At 33.5% G+C, this 11,033-nt stretch overlaps 1 protein-coding gene across 1 annotated transcript in view; it reads left to right on the top strand.

Moving 5' to 3' along the window:
* The first annotated feature begins 5,732 nt into the window (after window positions 1-5,732).
* LOC134851061 (carbonic anhydrase-related protein-like) overlaps window positions 5,733-11,033 on the top strand; it is a 90,855-nt gene continuing 85,554 nt past the window's right edge. The window contains exon 1 of the mRNA XM_063866960.1: window positions 5,733-5,832. Coding sequence (XP_063723030.1) covers window positions 5,826-5,832 — 7 coding nt within the window. The 5' untranslated portion in view covers window positions 5,733-5,825. The remainder of the gene's footprint in view (window positions 5,833-11,033) is intronic.

The raw sequence follows: 11,033 nt of genomic DNA, 5'->3' as shown, positions 1-11,033 counted from the left end.
TGAAAAGTTAAAAAAATTAACTTTACTCAATAACACTAAATTTTTAACATTTGAATTAAGCAGAAATAAACTATTGTAAGCCTGGACGCTCACCATGTTAAGTCGAAGTAACAACAAAAATCAAAAATTTCAAACCGGTTTTTGCGACACTGAAAAAAAAATTTCAAAGTTAATCATTGTTCGATTCACAAAGTAAAAAGCTTTTATATGATATATCACTCAACCCAACCCGATAATTTTGTTTTGGTACCTGATTTCGCGTGGAAAACAAAAAAAAGTAAACGAAAAGCTAAAGCACACACGAATACAAAGTTCCGCCTCTTTTCTTAAATAGTTGGAACAATAATTTAGTTGTGGCCCAACATATGTTGATCATCCAAACTTCATTGCATTGTTCAATCTCAAACCCCCTAGACTTTACTAAAACTAAGCACAGTTGAAGTACTTTTTAATTTCAGCTCAAGACCTCAACAATTTTTGGATGCTACAGAAAACTTCATTTAAAGGTTGCCAGTTAAAAATTGGTCCGAAAAAAAAATTACAAGCACAAGTTTTTGAGCCTTTCTTCAAAATGACTGCCTGAGAGACCCTACGAGAGACCCTAAAATTTTTAACTGTGTTTTTAGTTGTCTCATCTATTACAATCACAGATTTTTTCGTTTGAATCTCACACTTTAGAATCAAAAACATAAATAAGTTGTTGCACTTGATACTCGGTTACTGAAAAACTCGGACACTGAAAAACGGAAAATTTGTATTAGTTGCCCCAAAATGGCCCCCAAAACTACCAACAAACAATTTATACTTGTTAAGAATCACAAAATTTTCTGCTCAAAACGGATCAAAATGATGAAAATTCCATGGATTAAGAATCAACTTTCGCCGTAAGAAATTTTTTGTTCTAGTTATATTTCCTCGAAATTTCCTCAGATTAACTTTTGCAGTGCAATTTTGAGAAAAAAAGTTACACTTTTGGGCCACGATTTCCATACACCTTTGTAGAAAAAATCAAAACAGCACTGAAAAAATTAAGTAGACTTCGATTCAATTATTGTTTTATGATTCATTTCGCTGGGTATGCTTTTACAGAACGAATTATCTTGGGTATTCTAAGATGATAAAGAAAAAAAACCGTACAAAGGTCTATTTGAAAATTGGAACTCATCCCGAGAGAACTATGATCCCAAGCACATAAATATTTTGACAGTAACAGAAATTTTTTTGAAATGAAATTTAAGGTTTTCAAATAAAGAAGCTTTCAAAGGATTTGGAAAAGCAACAATTGCACACCAATTGTTTTAAAATTTGCAAGAAGCAGTAACAAATCAAATCTTTCGCATACATTCCAGACGTTTGAAAGACAGTATGAAAAATCAATGAAATTTTTTTATATTGTAGAGTTGTTTGATTAGCATCTTTTCTTGTCCACAATTACATGACAAGTAATTTTTGATGTAGTATTAAATCGCAAGATTATGATTATTTTTTTAATTTTAAATTTTGTCTGTTTTTGAAAAGTTACAAGAAAATGAGAACTGTTCGTGCTCGATGCTTTCTAATTACGTGGTCTTATACCATCTGAATTTTTTTGATGTCACGAGATCAAAGAATAAGAAAACATTTCAGCTGTGATCCATTACGAGGCCAAACTGTGCACTGGATAGGCACACAATTTTGTGTCTGTATGTTCCTGAATTCCAGAGAAAAATCTTTAAAATGTACCAAAATGTAAGATGTAAGTGGACTCCACCTGCAAGCGTTTTGTGGATTCCGCGTACAAATACCTGTAATGTTAACTTTGTCGGCACATTTGTTTTGTTGCGGATTCCGATACAGGCAAGTATAGCTAATTGTTTTGGATTCCGCAACTGTAAGTGGAATCCTCAAAATCTAAGAGGAATCCGCAAAATGTAAGTAGAATCCGCAAACTTAAGTGGAATCCGCAAACAAAATGCGAATTCCACTTATAATGTGCGGATTCCACTGGCAATTTGCGGATTGCACTTAGATTTTGTGGATTCCGCTTACTGTTGCGGATTCCGCAACAGCTCAATGTAACTTTACACATGTCTTATTATTTGTTTGTGGATTCCACAAAATGTTTTGAATTCCATAAATACAGTTGCGGATTCCGCAAAATTGCCTTTTTTTGGAGCGATTTCGAGCGGTACAATGTTTAAGTTTTTGTTTATGGAATCCAAATTAGCAAAGAAGATCAAAGAAAAATAGCAATGTTGCAGGATCCATTTACAATGCACAGAATGCACAGTTTGTTCTCGTAATGTCTATTCTTATAAAATAATGGTGGTTTGGAAATTGCCAATTTGGCCAATTTGAGATAACAAACGCGCGAGACTTTTCAAGCTAATAACGCGTAATCGGCTTTCTATCTGGCTCACAAATTGTTCCGAATTGACTTGAGATTAGTTAGTTAGACAATTTAATCATACTAAAATAGGTCAATTGGAAAGCATTGTGGAAAAATTACCAGAATAACGAAAAAAGTGCTAAAAAATTTCGAAAAAAGTTAAATTATTTTGTCAAAATTTTTTGCAGTAGCGGTTTAAGTTTTTGAGTTTTTGCTTCCCAAAATGACGTTGAAAGTTTCAAATAATTAACTTTACTCAGGTAACACTAAATTTCCACCGTTTAAATTCAGCATAAATAAGCTATTTTAAGCCTGGATGCTCACCATATTAGCATGCAATTAGAACAAAAATTTTTGCGGTCTTGAGATCAAAGTATAAAAAAGAAATTAATAGTGGTTTAAAAATCGCCAATTTGGCGAATTTTGAGATAAATAACGCGCGAGATTTTTCAAACTATTGACGCGTAATTGGCTCTGTATCTGACTCACAAATTGTTCCAAATTGACATGAGATTAGTCATTGAGACCATTTAGTCATAGTAAAATAGGCCAATTGGAAAGCAGTTAACGTGGAAAAATGACCAGAAAAACGAAAAAAGCGGAAAAAAAATCAATTATCTTGTCAAAATTTGAGATAGAAAAGTTTAGACTTTCTGAAAAAAAATTTTTAACGCTTTTATCACGCTGATAGACGCTAGTTATCATCAACTTGGTTTTAAATAGCGTGTTGGGGGATTTTGAAAAAAAAGACTTTAACAAGTTTTCAAATTTATCATATGGTAATTTTTTTAAAAATTGTCTTGAGATCACACGATTGATCTTAACACGACGTTGCTAGGCGCTAATTTTTGAGGACACATTTCAAAAAAAATTAAAAAATCAAAATCGCAGAGTAATTTGTTCGCAGATTGACAATTTTGCGTGATTTTTAGCATTTTTCTATTATAAACAATGTGCGATGATCAATTTCACAATTTCAATAATTTTTTTGTCAAAATTCTCATTGCTCCGTGTTAGATTTTTATATTTTTGTAACTGGGCGTTTTCATTTTTAGTTATCTTAAGCAAAATTGTCATCTACGTTGTAAAAATAGATACAAAATTAGATCGGTTCAAAAACTTGGAAACGCATGCTGCGAGTTCTTGCTGGGAGAACTCAGTGTTTTAAAACGGTTTTATCTGCTAGGATTGTTATCTGTTAGATTAAAATCTGATTAGGTGCCTTGCTCTGATTTCAATTTGAAAATCATTTCAATTTGAATATTAGAAAAGAGAGATTAATGACAATGATCGTAGATGAAATGTCATGTTTTATGTTTATACTATCATATTGGGCAGCCAAGTTTGTGGTTGGTAATTTGTTCTTGCTATTTATAATAAATTGTAGAGCTAATTTCACCCGCGGTTTCCTAACCTATTTAATCTAACCGGGATTATAGGACATTCTTGCAGTATTAGTGCACTCATGGTATACTATTAGCCTAGGGCCGGACGTTTGTTTGGAAAAGTTATCAATTTGTTTTGGTTAATTTCAGCAAAAACAGATATGGGAATTGCAGCCATAAGGTAAACCAGATATATTTGTGACCGCTGTTATTCCTAGAAATAAGACTCGTCTTTTAAGTTCAAGTCGAGAATATCGATGAAAGTTGGAATTGACCACAAGCCTTTAAGCCATACTAAGTCGCGCCATGTGCTTTACTTTCCAACATCCTCATACTTATGCCAGGTAATGACAGTCGTGCATGATTTTATAACAAATTTACCCGCTTACAGTATTGGATTTACGTTCATATTTGCTAATAACAACACCGAATGTTGCAAATATTTGGCAAGAAATTATCGGTAAGTAGTGGTTCAGATGAAACTAACTTGATCTTAATTGCCCTACAAAAAGAACCTGAGCTTTTTCAGAATTAAAAGGCAATTTTTGTGCTCAATAATCTTTCTTTTTTCACACTCTGATCAGTTTTTTAGTAAATGAAAGAATTATTTTGCGCTTATATATATAATTTTTAATAAGCAAACCATCTGTACTTGCTTTGTTTTTATATACTTTTACCAGAATTTAAGGTATTTTGGCTGATTTAAACATGTGTAAGCCGTTCTCTAATTTGGCTACGTAAATATTACAGATAATTATAAAATAATTAGATTTTTATCGTTCTTTGGTATCATCAATCATGTTTTCACTGCCAGTTTTGAACTGAAAACATATTATAAGACTAAAATTGCCGGTTGCTGAATTGCCGGTTGCTGAATTGCCGGTTGCTGAATTGCCGGTTCAATTTGTCTTTCAAAATTTTTTTAGAGTTTTCGAGCTTTTCATGCCCTAGAGGAAATAAATTAAGCTTTTAAAAGTAAATGAAGTCATAAAATTTTTTAAGCATATCACTATTTTTCACTATATATATTAGCTGCTGCTACTCGCTTTAATTAAGATTAAGAATCTAACTTCTGCAACCAGTTCCAAATTAAAATGATCGAATTAGGGCTGAAAATTATTTGACATAGGCAGATTTTTTTGGTAACAAAATCTTCATAGAATGTTAAAAAGAGCATGGACTTTTAGAATACTTTATATATGTAACCTATAATCTAAAAAAAAATGACCAAATGTTATTCGAGTAATTTGTTCGCAGATTGACAATTTTGCGTGATTTTTAGCATTTTTCTATTATAAACAATGTGCGATGATCAATTTCACAATTTCAATAATTTTTTGGTCAAAATTCTCATTGCTCCGTGTTAGATTTTTATATTTTTGTAACTGGGCGTTTTCATTTTTAGTTATCTTAAGCAAAATTGTCATCTACGTTGTAAAAATAGATACAAAATTAGATCGGTTCAAAAACTTGGAAACGCATGCTGCGAGTTCTTGCTGGGAGAACTCAGTGTTTTAAAACGGTTTTATCTGCTAGGATTGTTATCTGTTAGATTAAAATCTGATTAGGTGCCTTGCTCTGATTTCAATTTGAAAATCATTTCAATTTGAATATTAGAAAAGAGAGATTAATGACAATGATCGTAGATGAAATGTCATGTTTTATGTTTATACTATCATATTGGGCAGCCAAGTTTGTGGTTGGTAATTTGTTCTTGCTATTTATAATAAATTGTAGAGCTAATTTCACCCGCGGTTTCCTAACCTATTTAATCTAACCGGGATTATAGGACATTCTTGCAGTATTAGTGCACTCATGGTATACTATTAGCCTAGGGCCGGACGTTTGTTTGGAAAAGTTATCAATTTGTTTTGGTTAATTTCAGCAAAAACAGATATGGGAATTGCAGCCATAAGGTAAACCAGATATATTTGTGACCGCTGTTATTCCTAGAAATAAGACTCGTCTTTTAAGTTCAAGTCGAGAATATCGATGAAAGTTGGAATTGACCACAAGCCTTTAAGCCATACTAAGTCGCGCCATGTGCTTTACTTTCCAACATCCTCATACTTATGCCAGGTAATGACAGTCGTGCATGATTTTATAACAAATTTACCCGCTTACAGTATTGGATTTAAGTTCATATTTGCTAATAACAACACCGAATGTTGCAAATATTTGGCAAGAAATTATCGGTAAGTAGTGGTTCAGATGAAACTAACTTGATCTTAATTGCCCTACAAAAAGAACCTGAGCTTTTTCAGAATTAAAAGGCAATTTTTGTGCTCAATAATCTTTCTTTTTTCACACTCTGATCAGTTTTTTAGTAAATGAAAGAATTATTTTGCGCTTATATATATAATTTTTAATAAGCAAACCATCTGTACTTGCTTTGTTTTTATATACTTTTACCAGAATTTAAGGTATTTTGGCTGATTTAAACATGTGTAAGCCGTTCTCTAATTTGGCTACGTAAATATTACAGATAATTATAAAATAATTAGATTTTTATCGTTCTTTGGTATCATCAATCATGTTTTCACTGCCAGTTTTGAACTGAAAACATATTATAAGACTAAAATTGCCGGTTGCTGAATTGCCGGTTGCTGAATTGCCGGTTCAATTTGTCTTTCAAAATTTTTTTAGAGTTTTCGAGCTTTTCATGCCCTAGAGGAAATAAATTAAGCTTTTAAAAGTAAATGAAGTCATAAAATTTTTTAAGCATATCACTATTTTTCACTATATATATTAGCTGCTGCTACTCGCTTTAATTAAGATTAAGAATCTAACTTCTGCAACCAGTTCCAAATTAAAATGATCGAATTAGGGCTGAAAATTATTTGACATAGGCAGATTTTTTTGGTAACAAAATCTTCATAGAATGTTAAAAAGAGCATGGACTTTTAGAATACTTTATATATGTAACCTATAATCTAAAAAAAAATGACCAAATGTTATCCGATTATTCTGATATTTTCGAAATTGCTACAATTCTGAACTTAATTTTGAATCAATACCCGGGTTGACCGAAAGTTCTTATCTTACAATTCCATATATCAAAAATGCTCGAACACATCCCAAAAAATTTGATAATTAAAGTTTAAAAAAATCGACATTTTTGTTTTATGAAAAAATGCTTATCCTACAATTTCCATATATGAAATAATGCTTAGCTTAGAGTTTTCTTAACAATTTCTGTATCTATGATATTGAACGTAATTGTATGATAAGCATTTTTTCATATGTGAAAATTGTGTGAAAGCATTTTTGGTCAACCCGGGTAGATCAAAGAAATGATTTCAAAACATATAATTAGAAATTTGCAACAATGAAGCAAGTTTTTTTCTTATGATTAGTTTCTTATTTATTCCTTAATTTGTTTAGGAGAGTTGTTATCAGTAGATTTTCAGTAGATGTTTTCGGCAGTAAGATTTTCATCTAGAATCAGCTGAAATCAATTTTTTAAAATTTTAAAATAGTTCGAAAGTGTGATTGGAACACACACGGCACGCCACACACACACACACACACACACACACATTCCACACACTACACACACACACACACACACAGCCACCCACACACACGCATATACCACACACACACACACACACACACACACACACAAACACACATTCAAATTTAACTTATGCTTAATCATTCGATTAGTTTTTTATAAGGGAGGGGGGGGGGGCAATAATTCACTTGGTGACAAAAGGGGTTAAAAAAATCGCCTAAATTGAATAATGCCAGCTTCATGTGATTATGATTCGGATCGCTTATATGGATGGGGAGCTCATGGTCTCGAAACACTGAAACTCTCAGTTCAGAGAATTTCTTTAAGTTTTTTGCAAAAGACGTTAATTATCTATTAAGGAGACTTTTGAAGGTTATGGGTCTATAATCAGGCTAATATGTCTACTTTTTGATGATAAGTTTTGCAATTCTAGCAAAAAAAAAAAACGATTTTTACACTTCAATTATTTTTTGTTCACTTTAAATTTTCGGAACAAAAAATAGCTTTAATTGACTGCAGCTGTAAAAGCAGTTTACTAAGAAAACACCAACCAATTTTGTCAAAAAATTTTCAAAAAATTTTTCTGACAGTATTTAGAGTTTTTAAATATTTGGTCTGGAATCTAAGGAAACATTTAAAAAAAACGAATTTTCTACAGCTAGAAATACAGTTCTCAGAAAGTATCAAAGAGTTTTTTGATTCTTCTTGTTTGCACTGCTCTATCCTCTCTAATTTGGTCTAAAAGCAAAATTTTCTAACCGGTTTTTTCCCGACTTTGAAACAAATAAAATATTTATTTGGTAAATAATGGATTTTTTTCTACTTTCTGTTCCAGTATCACAGCGCAGACTGATAAACCTTCGACTTTTTTCAGACTTGTTTGTCCAGGCCTGCTTTATATACGGTGGTGTTACGTTATGCTTCATGTACCTTCTGATCTAAACACACTTTTTTGACGGTCAATCAATTGCGATTCAAATGCGCCATGAAACTTGTTAAGTTCTTCGAGTGCCTGAGGTGTAGGAAAGATCCGAAGTGTATTATCGGCAGATACATGACTTCACAGTCTTTGAACAATGAAGCAAGTTTTTTTCTTATGATTAGTTTCTTATTTATTCCTTAATTTGTTTAGGAGAGTGGTTATCAGTAGATTTTCAGTAGATGTTTTCGGCAGTAAGGTTTTCATCTAGAATCAGCTGAAATCAAATTTTTAAAATTTTAAAATAGTTCGAAAGTCGAAAGTGTGATTGGAACACACACGGCACGCCACACACACACACACACACACACACACATTCCACACACCACACACACACACACACACAGCCACCCACACACACGCATATACCACACACACACACACACACACACACAAACACACATTCAAATTTAACTTATGCTTAATCATTCGATTAGTTTTTTATAAGGGGGGGGGCAATAATTCACTTGGTGACAAAAGGGGTTAAAAAAATCGCCTAAATTGAATAATGCCAGCTTCATGTGATTATGATTCGGATCGCTTATATGGATGGGGAGCTCATGGTCTCGAAACACTGAAACTCTCAGTTCAGAGAATTTCTTTAAGTTTTTTGCAAAAGACGTTAACTATCTATTAAGGAGACTTTTGAAGGTTATGGGTCTATAATCAGGCTAATATGTCTACTTTTTGATGATAAGTTTTGCAATTCTAGCAAAAAAAAATCGATTTTTACACTTCAATTATTTTTTGTTCACTTTAAATTTTCGGAACAAAAAATAGCTTTAATTGACTGCAGCTGTAAAAGCAGTTTACTAAGAAAACACCAACCAATTTTGTCAAAAAATTTTCAAAAAATTTTTCTGACAGTATTTAGAGTTTTTAAATATTTGGTCTGGAATCTAAGGAAACATTTAAAAAAAACGAATTTTCTACAGCTAGAAATACAGTTCTCAGAAAGTATCAAAGAGTTTTTATTCTTCTTGTTTGCACTGCTCTATCCTCTCTAATTTGATCTAAAAGCAAAATTTTCTAACCGGTTTTTTCCCGACTTTGAAACAAATAAAATATTTATTTGGTAAATAATGGATTTTTTTCTACTTTCTGTTCCAGTATCACAGCGCAGACTGATAAACCTTCGACTTTTTTCAGACTTGTTTGTCCAGGCCTGCTTTATATACGGTTGTGTTACGTTATGCTTCATGTACCTTCTGATCTAAACACACTTTTTTGACGGTCAATCAATTGCGATTGAAACTTGTTAAGTTCTTCGAGTGCCTGAGGTGTAGGAAAGATCCGAAGTGTATTATCGGCAGATACATGACTTCACAGTCTTTGAACTTGAGCAAAACACTTCTATACAGACAAATTGAAGTTCAGACAACTTAGCCAAAAATACCCAGACAATTCAGATAGACAATTCATCCAAAGTTCTGATTAAGTAAGAAGGGATAAGTCTTTTGGCAGACCGTTCTTTTAGCAGACCGACCTTTTAGCAGACTCAAAACAGAGAACAAAACAAAGCACTAATTTAAAACGTGGCATTGGTAAGTCGAGGTTATTTGCTCCGCTACAGTTGCAATAGGTCTGAGTGGTATGGTGCGTGTGAACCAATGTTTGCATCATAAACCTCGTTCCAGCACGAGGCTTATGATACAAACTCAAAAAGGTGGGTCCGTAAATTTTCTCCACAAAAAATAAATTGTTCAGAATTGGGATTTAGTTGGACTGTCTCAAAATGTAGTTGAGACTGAGTTCTTTGTGGTTTTAATTCGAGTTAGTTTTGGACCTCTTCAACTACCCCCTCTATTTACATGTGATTAGCAAAGGAAAAGGAGAAGACTCGCTACTAGGTACAACATCGGCAGATGTTTAACCGCGAGATATTCAAAAATAGGGGTGGTCAACTTTACTTGGTTCCACAGAGAGGGAAATAGTTGAAGAAATCCGTAGTTTCTGCTGTTTTTCTGAATTCAAAATTATCTGACTTGTCTGCAGTTGAGATGTCTGAGTGCGCGAGAACATCATTACAAAAAAAAGTATTGAAATAAGGACAAATTGAAGTTATTATAAAAAGTCGTTGGTTCCGTCTGGGGACCTGCTGCAGTTATATTGTGATCGCTATTCGTCTGGAGTACAATGAAACATAAGAGTGCAGTTTGTAGAGTATTTGGAAAAAAACAGTTGCCTTACAATAAAGATATTTAACATCCTGTTTTTCATATCTACATCATGGCGCAGCCAGCTGAATGAAAAGTGGGGGGGGGGGGAGGAGAATCCACTGAATATTGAATCATTTTGGAATGCGCGTACACCGGAGCCGCCTACATACTGGGAAGAGTGGATAATTATATTCCACTGGGGAATGATTGCCAGGTATGATGACCCCGATGATTTTTATTTTGATGCTACTTTGACCGCAACAGCAGTAGCGGCCCGTCCGTGGATGTGAGCGGAAAGAATCGTTTGGAATCGGAGAAAAAGTTGAAATCGAATTTGAACCTCTGCATAGGCGGGCAGCATATTTTCAAGGCTCGAAAGCCACCGGTTAGCATTAAAACCGAACGATACCCTAAGGTAATGGACGATATGCAGAATTTCTTCAAACGGGAGCCTAATGTTACGCATGAGCGAGGCTTGATCTACGGAGGAAGCAAAAAGAGAATGCAACGTTCGAGAAGTTTCACGCAGAATTCAGCGCTTTAGCCGGAAGTTGCGATTTTGCCAACGCAGCTGAAAACATTTGCGATATTTTTATCATGAACATGCGAGAGTCCGATTGACAAC

Source organism: Symsagittifera roscoffensis, chromosome 7, assembly GCF_963678635.1.
Source record: "Symsagittifera roscoffensis chromosome 7, txSymRosc1.1, whole genome shotgun sequence".
Taxonomy (NCBI): domain Eukaryota; kingdom Metazoa; phylum Xenacoelomorpha; order Acoela; family Convolutidae; genus Symsagittifera; species Symsagittifera roscoffensis.
The sequence above is the reverse complement of the archived record's forward strand: the minus strand, read 5'-3'. Positions and strand labels throughout refer to the sequence as shown.